Genomic DNA, 25,753 nt, shown 5'->3' with positions numbered 1-25,753 from the left:
GTTAAATGGTCTATGCTTATGAAGGACATCTGCCTCCAGCATCGTCAAAGACGATAAACAACTTATGCGAGACACCCTGCCTACTTGAGCAGGATTGCCCAGGCTGCCTGCGAAATTTAAACTTCACCCGCTTTCCGTCGAACGCTTTGAACTGGCCCCTGGATGGCTTATTATTATTATTATACATACTCCGTACATAACAGTGGTACCCACTAACTAAAAAAAAAGCCGTTCGAAGGGCTGGATAGGTTCAGATAGTTTTAGTGTAGAGTACTTCGTACTTATTACTATGTAAGGCTGCTCTCTCTTTAAACAGAAGGTTAGTTTTCTAAATAAGGTGGCCAATATTACTATAGCTTACTGTAAAGACAATACCTGCTGGAGGAATCCTGGGATCCCTCACTTACGGATCACGGATTGCTTTGCATACCCGTGTGGGCACATACATGCATCAGCAAGGCCTTCCATCGTGCAGTTTACCGAGAGCTGTGTGCAGTGAGACTTCAGATGATCTGGGCACAGCAGACGATTCTCGAAATATATATAGCCACAAGAGCCCTCATCATTTAGCACAATTACACATCTTAAAATCCCATCTTCTTTTTGAGTCTTCTCTCATGATCCTTCCCAATATGCAATTCCTCATTGTTCTCAGCCTTTTGGCGGCTTCAACTGTGTCGGCTCAATCAAAAGCCTGGGAAAAAGTATCGGCAACATTTAACGATTTTTTCAATCCTGGTTTTAATGAATGGCAAAAAGAACTAGACCGCCTATCAGTTAGCAACAAACCCTTATCGCTAAGTGTCAGTGTACTCCGTAGAGACTGATCACTACAACTCCCCTTATTTCAACGCTGACAACTAACCCGGGTTAGCAACTGGCTGCATGGATCGACATTGTTGGGAGCGGTCATATTGAGCTTGCAAGTGCCCTAGAAGACCCTCAACCGTTGCCGCCCAAAGATATCAAGGGAATGTGTGACAATTTTCCAAGGGTGGGCTCAGCCCTGTCCTAACTTGCAAACATGACTGCAGCGTCCTAACATTGAACAGCTTATGGACTTGACAGCTGAGAAGTCAAGGGCCACGGGTGCATTCGGCATGATCGTGACGTCCATTGGGCAAGACAAGTTTCTTGGTAATGGGCAGATGAGACACGCCCTACAGCACTTCCAGGGCGGTTTTGAGGTGGGTTCAGGGCTCTCGGTCGTTTGTTGCAATGGTTCGACTAACCCAATTATTTCATTCCTCAGAAAACCGTGGACAGGCTGAACAAGCACAAGATTGACTGCAGCGGCACCCTTCCACCCAAAATCAAGGCGGCCGAGAAGGAGCTGAAAGAGGCCATTTTGAAATGGCAGAAGTAGAGCCCATAGAGCAGTGAGGGCGGGAGAAAGGCTTGTGCGGAGGTTGTCTTGGGTCACCGGGGGTGGCGTAGCGAAGGGCTGTGCCGTTTCTGATATCCGTCCCAAGGCGGCTGTTGTCGCAAGTAGCTGGCTAGTTAGGTAGTTAGATAGATGGTCAGTTAGTTAGTTAATGAACCAACTCGCCAACTGGGCACCGAGCTTCCGCCGTCTCGCTCTCGTAGACCGAGCCTGCAGCTGGCAGCACGCCAGGACCGGCTCGCACCATGGCCGGCCGCGTCTCACCGCCGGCGGCGACGCGCGGAAACGGAGCTCTGGCGCTGCGGCCCCTGCGCGATCGCCGCCGCCATGTCACGTGCCCGCCCGTTCGCGGCGATTGCGCGCGCACGAACTTCACGCCGTCTGAGACCCGCGAGTGTCAGCGCCAGACATCCTCACCCCGCGCCCGCTTGGCCGGCGCCCCCCGCCGCTGTTGTTCGTTGTTCGAGAGCGTCGCCGGGCCTCCAGGCTGACCCGACGAGGCCAGACCGGACCTCTCCCCCCCCCCCCCCCCCCCCCCCCCCCCCCCCCCCCCCCCCCCCCCCCCCCCCCCCCCGCCCCCCCCCCCCCCCCCCCCCCCCCCCCAGGCGAAGCTGCCCCGATCCAGGCATGATCGGCGACTCCGTGGCCAGCGGCTGCGGAATTCGTCGCGGTGCTGCAACCCTCACGCAGCTTGAAAAACCTTGGGTCTTCCCCGCGTTTATCTTTGCGCCCGCTTCTTTTCTTTTCTTCTCTCTCCCTTCCGCTGTGCTTCGCTCTTTTTCTGTGCTCTGCTCTTTTCTCGGCCTCCTTGTGTGTTGTGTACCCCTGCGAGCCTGGTTCTGATTTCTCTGGCTTGCCTGCCGATTGCCCGCGCCGGCTGCCTCACTTGCAGTCATGGGTAAAGAGGGTGAGTTGCCAGCCTGCTGCCCTATCAAAGCTGCCGTCCTTGTGTGCTGACCTCTGCCAGTGGCGGACATCGAGTCCCCGTCGAAGACTTCCATCGAAAATGGCGCTGAGCCTAGCAGTCCCCCCCAGCTGGTCTCGACCACCGAGCGCAAGCTGATGGCCAAAATTGATATGCACATCTTGCCTGTGCTTTGTGTGCTGTACCTCCTGGCCTTCTTGGATCGGTACGTGCTGCTCTCTTACTTGCATGAATACTCTGTGCTAATTTTCTTCTATGTAGTGTGAATATCAGTAACGCTGTTATTTTTGGCCTGCGAGAGGACCTGAAAATCGTATCTGGCACCCAATACAATACTGCCTTGACGATCTTCTTCATCCCATACATTCTCTTTGAGGTAGGAATCACAACACCATCTACTCTTCCTTCTTGTCTTGACTGATCATTCTTCCAGATCCCATCAAACATTCTCCTGAAGAAACTCCGTCCTCATGTGTGGTGTAAGTCCTCCTCTAACCTGCATGCCAAGTGCAGGACAAGCTAACATGCGCGCGTCAAGTGTCACTCTGCATGTTCCTCTTTGGATTCGTCACATTGGTTCAGGGCTTTGTGAAGAACTATGCTGGCTTGCTGACCACTCGTTTTTTCCTGGGTCTTTTTGAAACCGGCATGTTCCCAGGGTGTAAGTTCACATGCGTTTCGCCCGTGTTTCATCCACAGACTCTAACAAAGCACGCTGCCTAGGCTTCTACCTGATGGGCATGTGGTATAAGCGCACAGAAGCGCAGAAGCGCTTTTCGTTCTTTTTTAGCTCCACCACTCTCGCGGGTGCCTTTGGTGGCCTCTTGGCTGGCGCCATCGGCAAAATGGACGGCATGAGCGGCTACCGCGGCTGGCGATGGATCTTTATTCTGGAAGGTGTTCTCACCTGTGTCATCGCCGTCGCTTGGTTTTTCTTGATCCCGGATTTCCCAGAAGATGTCAAATGGATGAACGAGGAGGAACGCGCCTTCATCCAGACGAAGCTCGCTAAGGATGTCGGAACTGCTGGTCACCATGTCTCACTTACCTGGAAAGACGTTCTCGATGTGCTCAAGGATGGTAAGTGCCCTGTTCCTTGTATCGCTAGCGAAGTAAAGTCTAATAATTCGTGCAGTCAAGATCTTCCTCGGAGGCTTGATGTACTTCGGAATGATTGTCCCGGCTTACAGTTACGCTTATTTCGCTCCCACTATTATCAAGACATTTGGATATAGCGGTATGTTTGAAGCTCTATTAGTATTATCAATTTGAAAAATCCTCGTGCTGATCCACTTTTCTAGCCATCGAAACACAGCTCTACTCCATCCCCCCTTGGGCTGTGGCATTTGCAGTTGCTATGATCCTCGCCTATTTCTCGGATCGTTTACAACATCGTTTCGCCTTCGCAGTCTTACCCATTTTTATCGCTATCGCTGGTTTTGCAATCGTCCTCAACGTTCATGGCGTCGCCACGCGCAGAGTTCAATACTTCGCTCTGTTCCTCATCACATCCGGTGCCTTCAGCGCTATGCCCATCATTGTTTGCTGGTTCGCCATGAACTTGAGCGGTCACAAGCGCCGAAGCGTTGGAACCGGATGGCAAGTCGGATTTGGTAACAGTATGTACTGTCTCACTCGATTTCCCCAAGCACTTATTTTCTAACCTGTTTCACCTCTAGTCGGTGGTATCATCGCCACATACTCTTTCATCCAGAAAGATTCCCCCCGCTTCATTCCCGGCCACTCCATTTGTCTTGCTTTCCTTGTATTCTCAGCACTTATGTGCATGGCATATCTTGCTTTGCTCATGTACCGCAACAAGAGCCGTGACAAGGCCGCAGCTGCAGGTGTTGTTCAAGCTGATGATGCGGATCTCACTCCAGAACAGAAGAGAGAGAGGGATCTGCTGGGAGATATGAACCCGGAATATCGCTATCAATTATAGAGGAGTCTTATGGGCGCCAAAATAAAAGGCTTTCGTTATTCTGTTAGATATATCCCTTCGGCGTCGGATGGTCATGCTGTACTTGTTTGTACTAGTTTTACGAGTTTGTTGCTAATGATTTGATTCTGTTTGATGATGATACACATAAAGATCTCTCTATCTTCGTGTTTATAGCCTGGATTTGTATCTATTAGACTACACCAATCCTTATGCTATGCATGTTACTCTAAGAGAAGTGAAAAATAAAATACCACTACATCAATCACGTCCTTGAACAAACATAAGATCGCCGAGTCACATGTTGCCGATTATGGAAATTATACCTGGTTCTTTATGATATCCACAATTGAATTTATACATAACCGTTATCGCTAAAATACAAATATGGTATCAGATAAAACATAAGCGGAATGATATCCCAACACGTCTCTCCGAGGCACGCCAACTTCTAGGAACAAGACTATCTAAACTGTAACGAGGGGAAAAATCGAGGACCCGAGTAGCCCTGCGCCGTAATATTCTGGATATTAACCGTTCCGTTTCCAAACGGGCTCCATAATTTGATTAGTATTAAGCGTCCAGACCTGTCAGAATTGTTTCTATTAGTTTGGTGGAGTGCTAGCGACTGGAAAAGGGTAAACGAGCAGGGGGCATGGGGGATGCAGGATGAGGGGAGGGGGGCCCGCAAGAGTAAAGCTTACACCGGGGGGTTAAATTTGATGGTGACCGCGTCGTTGTGTCCTCCAATAGAAAACTTAGCATGCGGAGCAAGAACCTGTTCGTTGTTTGGCCCCTGCCGCGCCGCATTTTCGGTGCTATCCGCGGGTGCGCCCGGAGGAAGAGTCATGAAATGGGACAGAAAGCGACTGCGCAGGTCTTGGTTTCTAGGGTCGACGCCTAGCGGCCGTCGAACTTGGCGGCGGAGATCGTGCAGAAGTCGGTCGGAAGACTCGAGCACATCGTCGTCGCTCTCCTCGCTGTCGAGCTCTGCTAGGCAGGGCATGCCGCAGTCGTCATCGGTTTCCTCTTCATCGACGTCAGATATGAGGCTGTCAACGGAGTCGTCTTCTGGTGGTGCGTCGTATAAACCGTCATGTTGTTGAACTACGACATGGAAATCGGGGGCAGGGGATTGGCTCGGGGCTGCATCGGCGTCTGCGGGATTAAAGGTGCGGTGCCGACAGTAAGGTGGATGGTTGGGATGTACGAGAACAGTACGATCCCTTCTCTGAGCTGAGGTTCGATATTTAACAAAACGCCGGTTGCCGTGTTCTACAGAGTATCGATGTCGTCGAGAGGAATATAATATGTGATATCGGGCTGTACGGTTAAGCATCTCATCTGGAGTCATCGTCACAAATATCATGCCTTCGCGGATACCAGATCTGTATTATCAAAGATTATTGATGTTAGCACGAGGTTATGCCATGATGATAACATGTGGAGGAGACACTTACGGTCCAGCAAGTCCAGATTCTGGGGCCTTGATAATCAAACGGTTCAAGCAGAAAGGAGTTTGGCCTTGATGTCGTAGAATTATGTTGCACCTCTCACTTTTCGCGCTAAATACCGAATTATCGTTTAATAGGACGTTTTCTGGCCAGGAGCTTCGACCATTCACTCCACATGCACCTCCATCACAGCTGAGAATTTCCATTTCCAAAGGACCCGGAACAACTTGGCCATAGTGCCCATAACTGAATCCTCGGATACCCTCGCGTTTGTCGTCTGAATCAAGTTTGATTCGTTTATTTCGTCGCCGGCTTGAATGGTGCCTATCAGAAGAATTTTCACGGGAACCAGCGCCTTCAGTCTGCTCCACAGCTTCTCCTTGCTGGGTGCTGTTTATTTCATTGGGATCCTCAAACTGTGCATCTGCTACTAGTTTGATCCACAGTCAGTTTTAGATTATGATTATACGGTGTCAGAATAAGCCTGACCTTGAGAGTTGGCTGCCATGGCGGGCCTATGCCTCCGGCTTGTGCCTACGGGCCTTGAGCCGGAATGGATCAAATGAGACTGCAGGGAAGTCGACGCTTCTTGTATAACACGCCGTAGCCGTTCTCGTCTCTCAGAGTTATCTCCAGATCTGGAAGTACGGGGCCGGTCGAGCAGATTGGATGATGCAGTGGCGGACGAAAGCTCCTCTAATTCGCGGTCAAGGGTCTCTAGGGCACGGTCTCTCTGCTCTAGATCTCCGCCCTGGAATTCCGATATAAGCTCTCGAAGATGGCGTAGTTGAGACGCTATTGTTGAGCGTGTTTGAGTGGGTTGCGATAATAAATTTCTAGAAGGGGGGTCATTAGAGTCTGGGGGTGAGCCAAGGTTCCTAGACTGAATTGGAAAGACGGCAAGTTTAGACTTTAATTATATGAACTCTTATAGTGGGGGTTCTAAGGTGTCAAGGGATTAACATACCATGTTGAATGAGCTACTGAGACGTTGGATTGTGGCAGAAGTGCATATTGCTCAGCGTTTCGGGGAAAGCGAAAGGTCAAGTTGCAGCAGGTATACACATGCAGTTGTGTTGCCAGTGGCGAGTAGGGATCGTTGGACTTCGCAGTACCCTGGATTTGAGTATGGGGAGTAAAATTAGATATGTCAAAGTGAAGGAAAGACGGGTGCTGTACAGAGTACAAGGCGTCTGAGATCCCGCGCGACCATGGAGGGCGGTTGATGGCGGGCAGCTGGCCAGTGCGCGGTTAGGATTAGGGTGATTATGTAAATAGTTATGCTAGTCCGTATAGAGTTTAGCTCTGACTCAAGGTTACGCCTGCCGCGCGCCGATTCTGTCACAGGCCCACTCACCAGCCACATACAACACGTGACTCGGCTTCGAAGCTGGGCATCGACGTCAATCCTTAAGGCAAACAGGGCCAGTTCAACAAGTACTTGATATATTCCTAGCTATCAAACAGTGTTGTCTCCTATCCTTCTAGTATCTCAGACAATTTTTCTGCTGTCATATCTTGAGCCAGCATTTCCATCATGCTGACGTTCTTTTTGAAGGTCTGATATACCCAATGCCTAAACTCACTAGCTATCATGCTGTCAATACCAAGCGACGCAAGACTAACTTCGGAGTTTAAATTCTCAACAGGCATCCATAGAAGCTTCGCTAGGCGTTCAACCACCATATCCAGGACCTTGCTCGCTCCATTGAGCCCACTCTTTCCACTGCCGTCATTCTGGCCCTTTCGTGTTGCGTGGATACCAATAACTCCCCAGCGCGCGTCTCTATCCCAGAGGGGCTCAGGCACATTCCCGGTGTCCACCAACGCTCCAAGTTTTGCGGGCTCTGTTCCAAGGGCGATGGGGTTCTCCAACCCCCATGCATCTGTTGGTTCCTGACGGAAGAGAGCGGTGCCAAACTGCTCCATTAACTCGTGACCGAGAGTCACGTAGTGTCCATTTCGCATCAAATGCATCATATTATGTTGATTGCGTGACATGAACCCCGCATCTCCAATAACTCCCAGGGCAATACTAGTCGCAGGCACACTTCGTTTTCGGAGATATCGGGCATATTCATCCATAAAGCAGTTAGCTGCTGAGTACGAAGCCTGAGTTGCTGCATGGGACACGCTGGTCAAGGAGCTAAGCATAACGAAAAAGTCTAGAGTCACCCCTAGCTCCTGTGCGACTTCGTAAAGGTAAATATTGCCCTCGATCTTTGGATGAAAAGTGTCGTGGACTTCTTCTGCCGTGAGTCGAGCAAAGTCTTTATTGCGAAGGACGAGAGCAGAATTGACGACACCACGAATGGGAAGTCCAGAGATTTCGAACGCCTTCTTGACATCTTCTTTCACGCACACGCTTCCTTGGACAGCGTGAACAACGGCGCCCATTTCTCGAAGGTGGTCTACCGTCTCCTGGGCCTCTCCTTCGACGGCCGATCGTGCAAGGAAAACAAGGTGTTTTGCGCCTTGTCGCACCATCCACCTGCTGAGGAAGCTTCCGATGCCCCGCAAGCCTCCAGCGATGAGATATGCTGCGTTAGGTTGGAATTCAACAGCACTGGGCTCAGGTACGAACGGAATAAGATCCTCCGGGTTGTATGACAAAGCCAGTTTTCCAGTATGTTGGAAGCGTGAAAACTCTGTATAGGCATTTGCGATCTCGGATATCGGATAACTTTTTACTGGCAATGGATCGATCTGCCGAGCTCTATACAGTGCACCAATTGTCTTCATCAGTCCTATCAGGATCTCTGGCTTCCGGTCGCACAAATAATGCATGTCCACGGCGATGAAAGTGACACCCTCGTTGAATTTTTTTAAACTGATATTGCCATTATCAACGATGTCATTCTTTTTCAGTTCAACAAATCGCCCAAACGGTGCTACCAGGGGCCAAGAAACCTCCCGGAAATAATCTCCCGATGCAGTATTAAGAACCAGATCAAACCCTTGGCCATTTGTTGCAGCTTTCAAATCTGTAAATGCCGAAATTTCTCGGGAGCTAAATATATGATCTGCCGCGATTCCCATATCTTCAAGGAGCTTTCGTTTGGCCACGGATCCCGCGGTGACATAAATATCAGCCCCATGGAAGCGTGCAATTGCGATAGCTGCCATTCCGAATCCTCCTGTGGCGCTCTGGATAAGCACAGTCTCGCCGGGTTGGATCCGGCCCACAGTCACCATCGCATACCAAGCCGTGCAGTATGCTGATGGTAGAGAGACAAGCTGCTCAAAAGTATCGTTCGTATCACGCGCTTTCTGACATACTGCGGCTGGAACGCGAGTAATATTGCCAAATTTTCCAGCATACATACCAAAGACCCTATCGCCGACCATCACATCCCTTACCCCATGGCCGATCTGAGTGACAATACCTGAAAATTCCGAACTGAGGTCGTCGGTATCGTACCCTCCAGTTAAAGCACTAAGCTCCTGTTTTTTGTAAGCTACTATTTGACTCATATGTCTTCCCTGGGATTGAGAGGTACTTACCACCATGTTCATGCCTACCGCTTTTACCTCTACTTCAACATATCCTGCTTTCAAGCTCTCTCGAAGAGAAGTATCAGGGCGGAAAACCAGGGCCGTCAGTCTACCCGGATCCGTAGTACCGATTTGTACTGGCCCTAGCTCTTTCAATGGTGTTGCGACTGCATTTTGGTCAATCCCTTGAGATCGGCCAAAGTCTTCAACGAGGCGTTCGTCTGGCAGCAATCTGGATACAAGCCATTTGCCATTCTGCTGCCGAAACTGTTTATCGATTTCTTTGGGTAGCAGACTTTCTCGGTAGAGGATTTCCCATGCCATATTCTCATCTCTAGCCGCCTTCTTCTCAAAGTCCATCGAAGCGACACGCATCTGCGGATTGATATCCAAGCATTGAAAGAAGCCGTTAATCAAGGACGCCTCAGGTTCGTCTCCTGCCATTAGACCGCCTTGAGTTACCCAAAGAATGCTCTCCGCCGTGCGCATCATTTTCTGGAACTCCGTCCATTCTTGATCTGCAATTTTGGACCAAATATATCTTTCAAGCTCTGCCAGAACTATTATGCGACCAGATCCCTCCCATTCTTCCGATTTTTCAAGCCCTTCGGCCACCAGACGTCTGTGTTGAACCGACAGTCCCTGTTCAATAGCCAGCTTTTCAATATGCCCAGACACTTGTGTGGGTTCCGAAAGATGAACAACCGTGATTGTTTGTTCGCGTTGTGGTTGAATTTCCTCTGCAGATGTTGTCATCGGCAATGCTGAGGCACTTAGCACAGTAAAACCGTGGTCTTCGGGGATATCATTGACGGATAGCTCCAATGAAGAGAAATGTGCCTTTGGGAATGCCTCTTCCCATTGATCTGGTGTCCAAAAAGGATGACGAGTCCGCCCTTCATCGTATCCCTTATAAAACCCTGGCAACAACCCCTAGGCAAAGTGTTAGCCCCTTCAAATCAAAAATATACTTCTGGGATGAAATACCATTGCGAATGTTTGGTCATGCCATTCAGCAGTGATTTCAGACAGAAGAATTTTTCCCCCGACCTTCAGGAGTTTTCGAATACTCTGCAGTGCATTTGTGATGTTTGCGGTAACGTGAACAGTGCAAGACGCAATGACCAAGTCGAAAGATTCCGCCTCATAACCTTGCTCCTCCGGATCTTTCTCCATGTCGTACAGCTTGTACTCGATATCCTCATACTGAGAAAACTTGTCACTAGCGTGAATGAAGAAGGACGTTGAAATATCAGTATAGTAATAACTGGAATATCTCTTTGTTCCGCCTTTGGTCAGTGCCTTCAAAACAAGCTCTGTTGCAGAACCAGTTCCTGCACCAATTTCGAGAATTCTCATATTCGGGTACTTGTAACCCAAAATTTCGATTGCTCGTTTAAACTTATCATAAATCAGCTGTGTTGCATAGAATTTACCCAGCATTTCATCGTTAGTGGCGATGTCGAGGACCGAAATTTCCCCACTGATGATGCGATGGAGGTTTTCATATAATGCCCATGTCCATTCCGTTCCTGGAGGGGCAAACGGACGCTCCTTTTCAATCTCGATATCTAATTCTTCTGGGTCCATGTGATATATACCGAGACATTCTTTTTTCATCCCTTCAAGTAACCAGTGGGCCCACTCGATAAAGTGTTTGTTTTCTACGTTTACAGGCTCAATGGTCATCAGCTCTGGGTATTTCTGGGAAAACCTCCTAATTGCCATCTGTACCAACCGGACTCTGCGTTTTCGTGGATAGTTGTATTGTTTAGGCCAATACTTTTCCTCCGGGAAGTATACTTCGTCGTTTCTTTTAGCGATGGCATTATAATCGTCGTCCCAAACCAAACGCCAAAATACTTCTCTCTTCGAGGGAATGACAGCATCACCAGATGCTGGGATGCCAACGAAACGCAAGCCCTGTAGGCTTATCATAACCTCATTGGTATCAGGGTTTCGAAGTTGAGCGCTACCGTGCATTCCTTTGAATCCAATATACCTACCGCTGGACTCCAGTTTAGCGTGATCATGTTCACCTCTCTTTTCGAGAATGGTTAATCGGCTGACGCCTACAGGGACGTATGCCTGGCTAGAGCTTGATTTGCCTGCGGCGAGCACGGATAGTTGGAGACAATTGTCCAACACTGTGGGATGCACAACATACTGGGATTCGAATTTCATTCCCGTCATTTCGGGTGTTGTCTCCGTAACCATATCCGCAGTCGCTCTGTGCTCTTTTGAGTCTAAAAAGATGTTGGAGATTCGTTTAAAGCTTGTACCAAAGACAAGACCTTTTGCCTTCGTGGCATCATCATACCAGTAGCTCTCTGGTATTCGCTGTCTGAATGGCAAAGCCGATTCTGACAAAACTGGTAACTTATGTTGTTTCGACTCGACCTGGTAGCTAATGCGACCCTTGGCATGTTCAGTCGAAATTCCATCTTTGACAGATGATACATTGAACTCCCACCAAATGTTTGACACTGTAGTGCTTCCCAGATGCTGTTTCTTCATTGTGAGGAAGATTTCAATCTCATTGTCCACCATCAGCGCTGTTCCGATGCTTACATCCTCAAGGACAAAGGCATCAGCATCATTTTCCTTGACTTGCCGTGCTGCTTCAACTGCCATAGACATGAAACCTGCAGCTGGGAAAATGTAGTGCTCGCCTACTTTGTGATCCATCAACCAAGGGACATTGTTCAGAGACAGAATATTTCGCCAAACATGGATGCTGAGAGCTGTCCCTGGAGTCTTAGAACCCAACAAATCATGACGTGCAAATGGCCTGAGTCTCATTTCTCGATCCGCCCGGTTCTCTGTCACGAATTTCATGGAGTGGTCCCAACCGTAAGATGGGAAATCCACTATGAACGATCCACCTCCGTTTACATGGTCAAGGTTGGCTTTAAAGCCGCTTAGGCAAAGCTCCGCGCACGCATTCAAAACTGTTTGAATACAATCTTCCCCACGTTTCATAGCGCCAATGTATTGGAAAGGTATTTTTAAGCTGGAAGCTTTGATGATATCGAGTATTGGCGATCTCAAAGTACTGTGGGGCCCGATTTCCAGTGCGTGTGTCATTCCAGCGTCTCGCATTTTAGAAATAGCGGGATGGAACAACACAGGGCTCTCCATATTCCTGCGCCAATACGACATGGGGATTTCCTTTTCAGTCCACAGAGAACCAAGGACAGTTGAAAAATATTGAGCCTTGATTTCAGGCCGCTGCTCATCCCTCTGCACGTTGTGGAGAGGAATGGTGTACGCCTCAGCTGCAGACTCCATGTGTGGAGAGTGATACGCCCTTCCCTTAGTTGCCAAAAGTCTGTTAAAAATCTTTCTGCTATCCATGTCTTCCTTAATTGCCGTGATAGCATCCGCATCGCCGCTTAGCGTAACACTTCTAGGTGAATTGATGGCGCCAATAACGACACTTTTGTTTAAAGGAACGATCTTCTCAGCTTCTTCACCAGATATTCCTACTGCCAACATGCCTCCAGGAGGCTGTGTAGTCTCCGAGACTGCACGTCCTCGGTAATATGCCACAGCAACAGCTTCTGCTCTTGTCAAATAACCAGCACAATACGCCGCAGCAATTTCTCCCGCGGAATGCCCTGCCACAATTGTGGGGTGAATATTCCAATCAGCCAAAAGGTCAATTAGTGCAATTTCGACAGCAATAGACATAATTTGAGCTACTCGTGGCTCGTCCATCTCCGCCGGGGTAAGTTCTGCCAATATCATTTCTTCCACAGTCCATGATGGAGCTAGTGGAAGACTTGAAAGTGCAAGATCTATCTTATGAACGCTCTCCTGGAAGACTGGGAATTTTAAGAGGTCTTTTCCCATTTGTGGCCATTGGGCTCCTTGGCCGGTGAAGATGAACCCGAGTTTAGTTTCTTTTGGGGTTTCGCCAGTGGTAAATTGAGGCTCGCACCCACTTTTGACAATTGCCACTGCTCGATGCGTGAATTTGGACCGTTTACCAAGGGTATGGGCAATATCTCCAGGTCGTCGGGTTATGACTTGCTCCTTGACAATCTGCGTCATATTTTCCAAAGAGTTACGGTTCTTCGCGCTGAAGAGGATTACCTTCGGTAGGTCGTCGACATCCAAGCCATTTTCATTAGGCTCTGATGATAGTGGTGTAGAGTATGTGCGACCTGAAGGTGAGTCTGCCCCATTCTCTGAAGCAATAGAACTTTCTTGGTTATCAAGTCGTACCCCTCCGATCAAAGGCCAAGGAATGGCTGCCTTAAGTAATGGGAGGACGGATTCGAGGGCTTCTAGGATGACATGGGCATTTGCTCCACCATATCCAAAAGAATTGACACTCGCCCGGCGAATCGGAATGTTCGCTGGCCAGGGTGAAGCATTTGTAACAATTTTGAGCTTCCATTCATCCAGTTTGATAGCCGGATTGACATTTTCCACACCAATGGTACCTGGTATAATTTTCTTTTGTATCGCTAAGGCCGTCTTGATCAGACTGGAGATGCCAGCGGCGGCCTCCGAGTGTCCGAGATTGGATTTCACTGACCCAATTAATAGAGGATCGTCTTGTACTCTTGTACTGGAAAAAACACTGCCAATGGAGTGTGTCTCGATTGGGTCACCCACTGGGGTTCCGGTTCCATGGCATTCAAAATAACCAGTTTGAGAAAGATCAGATATGCCGGCATTGGAATAGGCCTTGCGAATGACTTTGGCTTGTCCTGCGCTGTCTGGGTGAGTGAGGCCGACGCCAGTGCCATTGGCACCAATTGCAGTTCCCCTGATAACTGCTCTGATTGGCATGCCGGATCTAATTGCGTCGGACAGTCTCGCAACGTATATGGCGCCAAACCCGTCAGCACGGGCATAACCATCCGCACTAGAGTCAAAAGTATGACATTTGGATGTGGCGGAAATAGCACCCAGCCTTGAAGACATGAGGTGCCCTTCGACGCTTCGAATGGCATTTGCTGCGCAGACAAGGGCCCCAGTACAATCTCCGTTTTGCAAGCCCATGCATGCCAGATGCAGGGCGTATAGTGAGGATGAACAGGCTGTATCAAGAGTGAAACTGGGGCCCTTGAGGTCAAAAACGTAGCTGATACGGTTGCTAAGAATTGTACCACCAGTGCCTGTTGATGTGTATGGGCTCAGATACTCTGGGTCTCTTAGCGCCATCAATGCTTGATCTAGACCAAAATTTCCCACGTATACGCCTGTGTTGGAGCCTCGAAGCTGTTCCAAACTTAAGCCTGTGGACTCAAGAGCTTCAAAGGCTACCTCAAGGAGTTGCTTCTGTGCAGGGTCCATTGAGCCCGCCTCAACAGCACTGATACCGAAGAATGAGTTGTCGAAATTATCCACGTCATGTTGAACGAAAAAACCTCCTTTTGATACAATGCTTCCTGGCCGTACTCCCTCTGGGTGGTGCCACGCTTCCATATTCATTCTGTTTGATGGCATGTCACAATACCCAGACCTCCCATCCATGAGAAATTCCCAGAATTCACCGACGTTGTTTACGCCGCCGGGTAGCCGACATGCTAATTATGTTAGTGAATGCTATTAAAAGAAGCTATAGTACTTACCCGCGCCAACAATGGCTATAGGCTCCTGTCCTTCGTCTGACTTCATGTTGGATGACAGTGGTTATGATTGCATTTGTTGAATCAAATGATTTACAGATTTAGTGACAATCCGCCGTCCTTGTCTTCTCTTTATACATGCTTGGGACTGGAGAGCCAGCCGCCCTGATATTCGGATATCCAATACCATCGTATGCGTGATTTGACCCGCCTTCTGCTTCGACCGGGTTTCAGCAGACACGCTGGTATCTCAGAAATAAGCTACAATCCGCCTCGAATGGGCCATCGCATTAATGGGGCTGAACATTATGTTGGGTCCTGAAATAGTTTGCTCTTCATCGGTTATCCAGCTTCTATCCCTGCGAGAAATCGCAAAACTAGAAGTTACGGTTATTTCCTTACAATTACAATCACGTTCTAGATGAAACGGCGAAAAACCACGTTGGTACTGTACATACATACGTTCGTATTTCGCTTCCTCATACAGCCTCGTATCGTAACTTGGGTAGTACCGTCACAAATACCTATTGCCCAAAGAGGTGATAATGGCCGAAGAGTCATCCTACGCCATTTAGACCCTTTCTCGTGACCCATTCCGGCTCAGCCTATTCACTCCGTGTCTGCTGATTAGCGATCTGCATGTCTCCGTTGGGCTTTCGAATTTGGGGGCCATCATCAACGTGGTTGTTACGGGCTCTCAAGGATGGCACGGTCTGTGGAGTTGCAGAGAGCAGAGAGCGATCATGGTCGCCCACAATATCGCCAATAATTTACAGCGACTTGACCGACGCCTTAGGAATCTAGATCCTGCGCAGTTCGCACACAGCGGAAGCAGAAGGATCCGATCGGATAATTATCGAACGGGAGTGAATCCAGCAGAAATCCCCGTGCCATGTATGTATGCCGGATAAATTTACAATGCAGTGTTGCTCAAGCGGGGCTACCGGTAGAAGCCTTAGGCCTAGAATCATATGAAAGAAGGCTACAGAGACCTTCAGCTTGGGTCTCGATCCAAGTGGGAGGTTTCAAAGGGTTTAGTAGGTATGAAAGAACCACAAAGGTAGCATAAAATTTAAGAGTAAGATATTTCTGTAAATAACAGCACAAAGTGGTTCATAGCTCTAGATCTTATCTCACGCACTCATCTTCTTGAGTCTCATTTTGACCCGCAAATTCCGACGAGAATGTACAATTACACGGTCCAGTATTTCCATGTCTTTGGCAGTTCCCGGCAAAAGTTCAAGGTCGAATTTGGTGAGAATGTTCGCAATCACGATATAGGCTTCTGCGTATGCAAGGCTAAAGCGGGTTCGACGTGTTAGATAGCGATCCTAAAAGGGAAATAGAAGAATTCGCAATCATACTTCTTGCCAATACAGTCCCGAGCTCCTTTCGAGAAAGCGAGCATCCAGTGATCTAGCTCCTTGCCTTTTTGTCCCAGCCAGCGCTCCGGTTTGAATTCCAAGGGGTCTTCAAAAATCTTTGGGCTCGTATGGATAAGATTATGGCTAATGCCTACCACACACCCTTCCGGAATATAGTCATTGATTGCAGGCACAAAAAGACCACCTTTAGGAACAACACGGGTAAGACGTCCAGGAACGCCGTTGGTGTATCGAAGTGTCTCTTTGATAACTCCGGTCTGTCATAACACCTGTTATTCCTAAACCCGTAAGGCTGGTAGTGGAAGTCAATAACACTCACTAAATAAGGTAGAGCGTCGAGTTTTACAAGAGGTAGACGGCCATTCGCATCTCTCTCGACTGTAGCAATTTCTTCAAGCACCTTACGTCGTTTTTCAGGGAATAACAACATATAGTAGGTTGCAAAAGCAATGGTGGTTGCAGTAGTCTCAGTGCCGGCAACCAAAACTGAAGCGCCTTCGTCTGCCAGATCATGAAAACCAATAGGTCGGGATTGCTTTCCTAAGATCTCTCTCTTCACGTTATCATTAAGCATTCGATCAAATATATTTTCTTCACCCAACTCCTTTTCCTTCCCCCCATTGACTTTGTGGTCCTCGATTGCCTCCGCCGCAACAGTTTCACAGAACTAAAAATTGAGCGGGTGAGTATTATATCAATCTTATCTCAGTCTACTTACCCAGACAATTTTCATCCAGCCGGAAGCCACAACATTGGCAACGCTGCGGGGCATAGAAAGAATAATGTTTCGAACCAAGCTGATGTGGATTGAAACCCATATACTCGACGTAAAGGACCTGAGTTGAGCAATGCGATCTGCAGCAAAATTTGGGAGTTCGATCAGATTTAAACTCTTTCCAAAAAGATATCGTGATATCACATCACCCTACATATAATTAGCCTGCAAGTGTGAGTTTCACCATGTCAAACTCACAGTGTAACAATAGTAGGCATCTTGAATGGGCACTGGCTCGTTATTCTCAATAACTGGCAGAATTTTCTCAAACACCTTATCCATTTCTTCATACATTATATTCTCAAGCAGGTGTACCCGTCTTTTCGAAAAAGATGGGTTCAGAATCTCTCTTCGATGCTTATGCTTTTCTGGGTCAAGTGTCATACTCAAGGAATTTGGTGCTCCCAGCTTATAGGCGTACGGATCTTTGACAAACTGTGTTTGTTGCTTGTAGATACTGAGTGTTGATGTCAGTTTGCTATTTCGGCACAACTTGGCTCATTGGGTGGACTGACGTATGGTATACCTCGGGATCATTTATATGGACCTCATTTGGGTTTATTCGGATAACAGGCCCTATGTAGAAAGAGTTAGAGCAGAGTTATAGGATAGGCTGGGTGTTTTATTACCATATTTGGCATGTAATGCAGGAAGTCGTTCGAGCATTCGTCCATTCAATATCGCTTCATAGTAAATCTGGTATATCCAGGAGATTCGACAGAGAAATGGCCCAGGGAACTTCGAAAGTGGATGTAAAGTCAATCGGTATATCGCAACCGCGATCCAGTATGCGATATATATTGAAAAAAATGCCACAGTTAAAGCGATAGCATTGGAAGGCAGGGCAGCCGATTTCAGCAGCTCACTGACGAGAGACATGTTTCTTTGGTAAAACGAATATCAATCAGATTCGGTTCTTGAGATAATCATAAACGAATCGCCTATCCCACTGAGACTTAGAATGAGGGATGCCAATAGAGTCACAATTTATGAAATACACACACCCTACCTATGTGCAAGGGTGGACTCAGTCGATCAAGATATCCCTCGCAGCTCTAGCAACGGCATCTAAGATCGGTTCGATAGGTTTGATAACTCTAGGTCCGGTTCCTATTTCCTGTGAATTTGTCCTATATATTCTCAAAATTCACACCACTTTCTTATTCTGTAATACTATTTCCATCAGAATCTCATTTACAAAAACAACTCACTATTAGGTCGCAGACCGCTGTTCTGGTACGAGGCTGTGTATTGACTAGATGGCATCTCGTAAATATGCAAAGAGGTCAACATGAACATGACACAGTTGTCGAGCAAACGCAGCTTGAAACTGAAATTTCGTTTTTATCCGTATCCACCATGGTAAGTACACAAAGCCTGAGGATTTATGCAACCACATGGCCGTAATGCAGGCCAAACTTCGGCTACCAGGCTTTTTCTTTTTGAAAAAAAAGGCCCACCTTCCGGTTTGGAATTGAACTGCAACATATTCAGATACTAGAAGGTCACACAAAGGCCACCGGCGTTTGCTATATGCACTGATCTGCATGCATTGCCGCTTGAAATGGGGATTTAAAAGCCTTGGTATCAAAGCTGAGCGCGCGAGATTTCGTAGTCTAGCGTATGGAAGGATTCCAATGCATGTCACGGGCAACTGCCTCTTATCTGTTAGACTATTAGCTTCACTGCCGGCTCAGGATAGATACGAAGTAAAGGCTCCAGGCCAGACGGATCTTTGCGGGGTTAGGGGGCTGAATATCGGCCCCTCACCGGCATCCCGTGAATGTTGTCTCCGTTAATTTCTAGGTCGCAAGTGGGTGGAGCCGGGGTGCTAGGAGACAGGGAATCGCGGACTTTCCTGATCGTCGCTTCGTCGGTTCTTCGATACTCTGGCTTTACTGTCCTTAGCTGTTGGGCTTTAGAGGATGACCAAACTTTCACGAGCCGTTCTATAGCGCTAAAAATAGACGATGATCCAACCTGAATGATACGCAGTGGTAGAATAAGACGCGCCATCTTCAAAGTGTAGTTATTTAGACCAACACATAAGCGCTGTGGCGATTGGCCCGGCTGTTTCGACTGACTCCTGACAAGGAATATCCAGCTCGCGCATGCCCCTATACGTCTGTGCCTTATACCTATGATTAATCTTCCTTCGTGCATACCCACTTCCCCGGAACTCCTCTGGGCTCGTATTTTTTCAAAGTGAGACATAAAAGAGGACATTTTGGCAAGTGGCATGGCTGTTTCTTCCGCAGTTCCAATTCTATATTCTCGGAAAGCATGCCGGAAACCAACGCCGGGGCGGCATACTACCAACAACTTGCTCTCTTCCTCTACGATGTCTGGGTACTTTACCTTAGCTGCTCGTTTGCATGGCGCTGCTCAACCAAGTCAATCCTGCTCCCGTTCTTTCGAGCTAACGTCGGCCATCGTCATATCGATGTCGGCGTTGGCACTGGCTACCTCCCCTCTCAAGCCGGCGGGGCCATCTTATCATTAACCCTTGTCGATCTTAACCCAAATTGCCTATCGGAGGCAGTAAGTCGAATCCAGCAGGGGGACCACCGGCCACAGGAGGTTCAGTGTGTTTTGGCCAATGCGCTGCACAGGCCACTTCTTCATTCTACGCCAGAGCGCAGCCATGATTCCGTCTCGCTCATGTACTTGCTGCATACTCTCCCTGGCCCCCCAGAAAACAAACTGCAAGTTCTTCGCAATGTTAAACCGTACCTCAAGGATAATGGGGTGGTATTCGGCGCAACTGTTCTCGGATCTGGTGTGCAACATAACCTATTCGGTCAGCTGTTGATGTGGTTCTACAATAAGACAGGGATATTTGATAATTGGGCAGATGGGAAAGAGGATTTTGTGCGGCATCTCGCGGAGGAATTTGACAACGTCCAGGCCCATGTCATTGGCTGTGTCTTGCTGTTCACGGCAAGGGGTCCCAGAAATGCAGAGGGAAGCCGGTAGAACACGGGCCTGCATGTAGATACGGACAGAAGCCGTCTAGGCCTAGGGAGAGGTTGCGCGGTTCTTTACGGGGGAGGTTGAGATAAGCGATCTCGCGCCGCTTGTAGCCTAGGCGCATATTTACGGCTAGTATTAATGCCCTGATAATACACAATATACCTTACCACGCGACCTTCTGCTGTATTAGTTAGTTACATAACTAGTAATAATCACTAGCGCCACAACTCGACATTCCCTCAACCTTGCTGATTGCCTTCCTCCTCATCCCTAGCTTTGTCGTGACACATCTCGGTTTCTTTCTCAGCTTTCTGTTCTAACTTGTTTGTATCTGTTTACTGTTAGACTTGTTGGGTCGCTCTATCAGAGTGGCTCCACACTCACCAATGAAGAAGCTTGTGAGCAATGCTGCAGCAGAAAGCCCCATGTACACATAATACATTGGCCGAATGCTTGCTGCGTACGTCTGCTCTACTAACTGCTTCTGTGCTTCAGGCAATTGTTTAATCAATTCTACGCTTGCTGCTGCGCTGGCACCACTAAATTGATCGGCTCTCGGCCCAAGAGCTTCCCTCAGTGTTGATACCTTTTTCTGCATTTGGCTTTGAAATATCACGCCCCCGATAACAACGGATAACGCGGATCCGAGCTGACGCACGAATCCTAAGGTCGATGTTGAAATTGCGATATCTTGCGGCCTCACGACTCGTTGCAACGCAAGAACTGGCGAAAAGTAGTTTGGCCCGATGCCGATCCCCAATACTAGCTGATAGATGATCAACTTTGCCCAACTTGATCTCGTATCCAAATCGATGAGCAAACCAAGACCAAGTGTAGACAATACGACTCCAACCCAGATCGGCTCGACAACGCGGCCTGTCTTTTTGGTAAATCCACCGGCAAAGATCGAGGCAAACGACGAGGACAGAACGAGAGGAAGCACATACACTCCGGAGAGAATCGGAGTTGCAGCTCTAGCAGACTGAAAGAACAGTGGCAAATAGTAGAACGGCGCGATGAGGATTATCCCGTGCAGAAAACAGACCATGAGAATTGCTAGTGTCGACGGTTGCTGGAAAATATTAAGCGGGATAATTGGTCTTTTGCCTGGTATCTTTGTAACTCGCCACTCCATGAAAAGGAAGCCGACTATCAGCACAGCACCAAATACTATGAGGCAAATAACTGTTCCAGAATCCCATGGCTCGTTAATACCGCCGAATTGAAGACCAAGAAGCAGCATAACAGTCCCTCCGATGATCGCTAGCATGCCAAAATAATCAATTGATTTCAGGGATGTTATGAAATCCATTCTTTGGCTGTCGATTTTGAGGAACGCTAACAGCAATACAAACGCTATCGCGTCCAATGGCACTATCAGTCGTTAGCTGCACTCGTCATTATGGCAAAAGCAGAAACTGTCAGGAATACAATTAATGTAGAAACACCACCTCCAGGAGACATTCTGCGCAAACGCGCCTCCGATCAGCGGCCCAATGGCACCTGCCAATGCCCAAGATGCGCTCGTGATACCCAAGTACTTTGCACGCTCGCTATTGCGGTCAGAACAGCGACAACATGCAATATCCATAGAAGCAGTCATACGTACGCTATTGGGAAAAGATCACTAATGATGATATTCACCAAAATCACTAGCCCACTACCACCAATTCCTTGGATAGCCCTAGCTGCTATTAACATAGCGATGTTGATTGATAAGGCACAGATGAGTGACCCAAAAAAGAATAACGCATTGGCCAGTAAAATAGAAACCTTGCGACCCCATATGTCGCTGAGCTTGCCCCAGACGGGCAGCGCAGCGGTGACTGCTAATAGATAAGCCGAGCCAATCCATGCATACCCAGACCCGGAGCCTAAGTCTTCCGCGATTCGCGGAAGAGCCGTGGCCACGATTGTCTGAGAACATTTGGTATGATCAGTAAAGGTAACACTGTAACGGTGACTTCCGTACCCCATCTAAAGCCGCAAGGAAAACGGCAAGCTAGTGGCTTCGAGATTAGCATCACACCCAAACTTTGCAGATAGAAAGGCGTACATTCAATGCCACGACAACAAGCCCAGTGGTGCGATGCTTCTTTCCTGAATTCTTTAAAGGTAATGGAACTTGTCCCTCCTCAGAACGGGTTTCCTTTTCACAATTCGTCATTGTCATCAGGAATATTCGAACCTCCCGACAACTATTGCAACCAAGCAGGTTTTATTCAGAAATACCTTCTCTAATTTTCCATTTTGCAGCACACATTGCAGCCAAATCCTTATGGGTTGGGGAGTGGTTTACTGCTTTATATGTGCCGCGGGTTTTCAAATGGGTCCAAATGATGAACCCTGCAGATTCCCATCCCTGACTTTACCTGTCTACCCAATCTGCTTAAGCCCCAGCAAATTCATGCCGAGGCTAAGAACCTTAATCAACATCACAACTCTGCACCCGCAATCTGTTAAAGTTATGTGTAACTAATTCTTTACAACAATACTCGGTAATGGATTCAATTTTTCTAGTAAGTAAATTCTCCATTCCTTATTAATGAATAACTATATAAGCAGAGTACTGAGTAGTTTTTACGGTGAATCTTCTAACAGCACGACTCTAACTCCATGGGCCGGTGTTAGAACAATATTCGCTCGCAACACTCCACACTCTTTCTCTTCCATTTGTCGCTCTACTCGAGAGTATTTCTGGAAAATTTTCACCAGAGTATAAGCCATTTCTGCCAGGGCAAACTGCTGCCCTATGCAAATCCGAGGCCCGCCATTAAAGGGGATATACGTCCATGGCTTTGGGATCCATTGGCCAGTCTTGCAATCAACACCCTCCGGAAGGGCTGCGGTTGAGGCCCCGTTATCTCTTCCATTATAGATCCAACGCTCTGGCTCGAATTTGCTAGGGTCCGGAAATGGGCGTTTATCTGGGTAGGTCTCAGGGTACAGCCCCATTTGTCGCTGCATAGAAAGCGGAGAATATGCAATAAGAGTGTCTTTCTTTATCGAGATAGGAAGCTCTCCTCTAGGGCCCCCACCTCTCGGGAGCGTTGTATCTTTCAATGCGAGACGCATATTGTATGGAATGGCAGGGTACAGACGCAGGGTCTCTTTGAGAACTGCCTGAAGATATCGCATGCTTTTGAGATCGGTATGTGATGGCTGAGAGGCTGGACCAACTGTGGACAGTATCTCTCGGCGCAATCGCTGTACCATGCCCGGTTGTGCTGATAATTCATATATCACCCAAGATAGGCTGGCTGCAGTTGTGTCCCTAGCTGCTAGCAGTACTGAAACCAATTGGTCACGAATCATTTTTGGATCACGAGTGAATGTTGCAAGTGCAGTGAGAAAATTTGTTTCCTTTGATGATGCTGCCTCAAGCTCTTCTGGGAGCAGTGCCAGTGTTTTTGTGATGAATGGTTCAACAAAGGAATTGATTGTCTGAAGCCCTTGATTATATGCCTCCTTTGGAATAAAGGTTTGGAATGGCCTGGTTATGTCATAAGTCAGCTTCATTTAAGAAGAAATCTAGAGTGACAATTACCCAGCCATGGTGATCCAGCTTTGTATCTGCTGAACAGTTGCAAAAGCTTCTGTGAATTTATTGGTTGGATTATCCAAGCTGTTCACGCTGGATCCAAGCAGAAAGTCCGTTGCGATGTCCATTGTCAGCCGGAGAAAGAGATTGTGGACGTCGACAGGTTTACCCTCCAGTTTTGGTGAGCTCAAAATGGTTATCAGTTTCGAGGTATGCCTCTCAAATGTTGATAGATCAGAAACTCGATCCCTTGCAAACATGGGTCTGATTAAAGCACGACTTGAGTGCCATTGGTCGCCATCAGTCGTGAATATTGCGTCTCCCAAAAACGGCTTCCACTCCCGATGGAAATTCTCTCCTTTTCCATACTCGGCGAATTGAGTGGCAAGTATTGCCTTCACATTTTCTGGATCTCGGCTGATTATGATGGACTTAGAACCTATCTTCACTTCAAGGGTCTCAGAAGGATGGTGTTTCACAAAAAGCTCTTCCCAGAGAAGTAGGTTCTGATGTTTATAATTATAGATGATTGAGCGAGCGATATAATCGAGAGAAAGGGGGAGCCATGTGTGCACTCTTGGAGGAAACGAATTTGAGGACTGAAACCATATACTCCGGATGTATCGAAGAGATAAAGCAACGATGACGAAGGCAATGAACTGCACACTCCATGGTAGGGAGAAGAGGGAATACCCCTGGATGCGTAAAATCTCAGTCATTTTCTCGCTGGTGTTCCAAATCTTCTATTGCCAATTCCAAAAAGCAACCGCGCTGCTATTTACACCTTTACGAAGTGCCAAAGCTGTACGATTTGGGTTTGTTTTACTGTAAAAGCGTATACAGTATTTACATACGCTAAAACATACAGATACAGTACGTCTTGGTATGGTACTTAACTAGCGGTAAAGCGGTATTTTGATATCAATTCGCTGTACAACCAGAATGCAGCAAGCATCGAACGTTCGAACCGCCATGAGCTCCAGGGATTCCAATCTTTCAGGTGCACACAGAGCGAACGGGCGGATGGCTGCGATCCTCCGACCCAGCCACAACGCCCGAGCGCGAGGGATACTTACCAGGCCTGCCCCGTATCCCCGCAGGACCAACGCATGGTTCCTGCACCGCTATGAGACATACATTCGGAGCTGATAGCCAGAATTAGCAGGTCTTACATTCCCGGAAGCATACCCTTATTCATCCACTTACTTCACCGACTCTGTTATCGTTCCGCGATTTAAAGCATCTTCAAGGTTGTTTTACTGGCGCATCAAAGCCTATAACTAGCTATTTGTCAAACAGACCCCTCAGACCTCGTTTTCAGCATCAGCGATAAAGATTTGGTGAGTTTTATCGCCCAATTGGATACCACAGTTTTCTGTTGGCTCGGCTTTCGTGCGACCTGGCTCTTGGTGATTTCGTCTACATGCATGTCTGCCGATATGCAGACCAGCTATTGTGCAGCTATACGTAAGATTTACTCAGATCGATCATCTGACGGCTCTCCACGAATATCATTTGCCCGGAAAGTGGCTTGATTCTAGTGCGCTCCACGCTGGCCTCTAAGAGGTAATCCATATTTCTTCATCAGTTCCAATTATAAGTCAGTTTTAACGGGCTTGCATACTTGTGATGGTATCTCCTTGTCTCGTCTGCCAGCAAACACTGTATTTCCATGTCAAATATGCTAATTAAAGAGGAGGAGATTGTTAATCCAATTAACGGGAGCGTTCTTCCACACATTCTTTTGCCATTGAGCCAGCTCTTGTGTCTCTCCCTACCCCCTTTCAAAAACCGGTCGTTGATTTTTGTTCCGATTATCTCTGCACTCGCCTATGCTACCTACATTAATCACTATGAAAATTCCGTTGCTGGTCGGGCCATGTCTGGGGTTCATTGGACAGTGTTTGTCGGTACCCTGGATAGACTGATTTTCTGCAAGCCTGAACAGGATTTTTGGCGCTCAACAGAAAGTCCTCGCGAAGCACTCTCGATCCCCTCCCTATCTTTCTCAAAACTAAAATGGGCAACCGCAATGTGTTTGAATCTCCGTGGCATTGGGTGGAGCTATCAAATCTCAAGCATACCAGCCTCAAAAGCGCCGTCTACGAAATGGGCATTTCTCCGTTTCCAATCACTAAAGTATATTCGTTGCTATATAATAACTGATTTGATATTTCTCTATTTTACGAAGTTCCACTATGTGGAAGGGGTTAAACTGGCAAATACAACACTCCGCGCAGATAATTGGGCTATTTCATTCTTCAATGCATTCTTTGCTGGCTGCAAACTGTACT

The 25,753-nt window shown here is 47.8% G+C and overlaps 8 protein-coding genes across 8 annotated transcripts; 3 read left to right on the top strand and 5 right to left on the bottom strand.

The window, feature by feature from the left end:
- Positions 1-617: 617 nt before the first annotated feature.
- LOZ57_006634 (uncharacterized protein) lies at positions 618-1,366 on the top strand (the record flags this gene model as incomplete). The annotated part of the gene is made up of 4 exons (XM_049255649.1): positions 618-803; positions 875-994; positions 1,053-1,187; positions 1,253-1,366. The coding sequence occupies 4 exons, from the start codon at positions 618-620 to the stop codon at positions 1,364-1,366; spliced, it is 555 nt and encodes a 184-aa protein (XP_049105409.1).
- Positions 1,367-2,278: 912 nt separating this feature from the next.
- TNA1 (High-affinity nicotinic acid transporter) lies at positions 2,279-4,254 on the top strand (the record flags this gene model as incomplete). The annotated part of the gene is made up of 9 exons (XM_049255648.1): positions 2,279-2,291; positions 2,352-2,514; positions 2,571-2,685; positions 2,743-2,788; positions 2,848-2,970; positions 3,033-3,389; positions 3,445-3,546; positions 3,611-3,928; positions 3,989-4,254. The coding sequence occupies 9 exons, from the start codon at positions 2,279-2,281 to the stop codon at positions 4,252-4,254; spliced, it is 1,503 nt and encodes a 500-aa protein (XP_049105408.1).
- Positions 4,255-4,951: 697 nt separating this feature from the next.
- On the bottom strand, positions 4,952-6,675 carry LOZ57_006632 (uncharacterized protein; the record flags this gene model as incomplete). Its single annotated transcript, XM_049255647.1, has 4 exons — positions 4,952-5,639; positions 5,712-6,135; positions 6,195-6,615; positions 6,673-6,675. 4 exons carry the CDS (start codon positions 6,673-6,675, stop codon positions 4,952-4,954), a joined length of 1,536 nt encoding a protein of 511 aa, XP_049105407.1.
- A 506-nt stretch (positions 6,676-7,181) lies between these two features.
- Positions 7,182-14,834, bottom strand: LOZ57_006631 (uncharacterized protein; the record flags this gene model as incomplete). The annotated part of the gene is made up of 4 exons (XM_049255646.1): positions 7,182-9,149; positions 9,210-10,133; positions 10,188-14,743; positions 14,789-14,834. 4 exons carry the CDS (start codon positions 14,832-14,834, stop codon positions 7,182-7,184), a joined length of 7,494 nt encoding a protein of 2,497 aa, XP_049105406.1.
- Positions 14,835-15,918: 1,084 nt separating this feature from the next.
- LOZ57_006630 (uncharacterized protein) lies at positions 15,919-17,824 on the bottom strand (the record flags this gene model as incomplete). The annotated part of the gene is made up of 7 exons (XM_049255645.1): positions 15,919-16,084; positions 16,150-16,427; positions 16,490-16,837; positions 16,889-17,095; positions 17,144-17,402; positions 17,461-17,521; positions 17,575-17,824. 7 exons carry the CDS (start codon positions 17,822-17,824, stop codon positions 15,919-15,921), a joined length of 1,569 nt encoding a protein of 522 aa, XP_049105405.1.
- A 1,404-nt stretch (positions 17,825-19,228) lies between these two features.
- Positions 19,229-19,921, top strand: LOZ57_006629 (uncharacterized protein; the record flags this gene model as incomplete). Its single annotated transcript, XM_049255644.1, has 1 exon — positions 19,229-19,921. The coding sequence occupies one exon, from the start codon at positions 19,229-19,231 to the stop codon at positions 19,919-19,921; it is 693 nt and encodes a 230-aa protein (XP_049105404.1).
- A 236-nt stretch (positions 19,922-20,157) lies between these two features.
- On the bottom strand, positions 20,158-22,085 carry LOZ57_006628 (uncharacterized protein; the record flags this gene model as incomplete). Its single annotated transcript, XM_049255643.1, has 6 exons — positions 20,158-20,249; positions 20,303-21,292; positions 21,350-21,471; positions 21,528-21,835; positions 21,891-21,920; positions 21,975-22,085. The coding sequence occupies 6 exons, from the start codon at positions 22,083-22,085 to the stop codon at positions 20,158-20,160; spliced, it is 1,653 nt and encodes a 550-aa protein (XP_049105403.1).
- Positions 22,086-22,498: 413 nt separating this feature from the next.
- Positions 22,499-24,178, bottom strand: LOZ57_006627 (uncharacterized protein; the record flags this gene model as incomplete). The annotated part of the gene is made up of 2 exons (XM_049255642.1): positions 22,499-23,411; positions 23,466-24,178. 2 exons carry the CDS (start codon positions 24,176-24,178, stop codon positions 22,499-22,501), a joined length of 1,626 nt encoding a protein of 541 aa, XP_049105402.1.
- Between the last annotated feature and the right edge of the window lie 1,575 nt (positions 24,179-25,753).

Source organism: Ophidiomyces ophidiicola (genome assembly GCF_022830035.1).
Source record: "Ophidiomyces ophidiicola strain CBS 122913 chromosome Unknown scaffold_48, whole genome shotgun sequence".
NCBI lineage: Eukaryota > Fungi > Ascomycota > Eurotiomycetes > Onygenales > Onygenaceae > Ophidiomyces > Ophidiomyces ophidiicola.
Note: the sequence above shows the minus strand (reverse complement) of the source record. Positions and strands in the feature narration are given on the sequence as shown.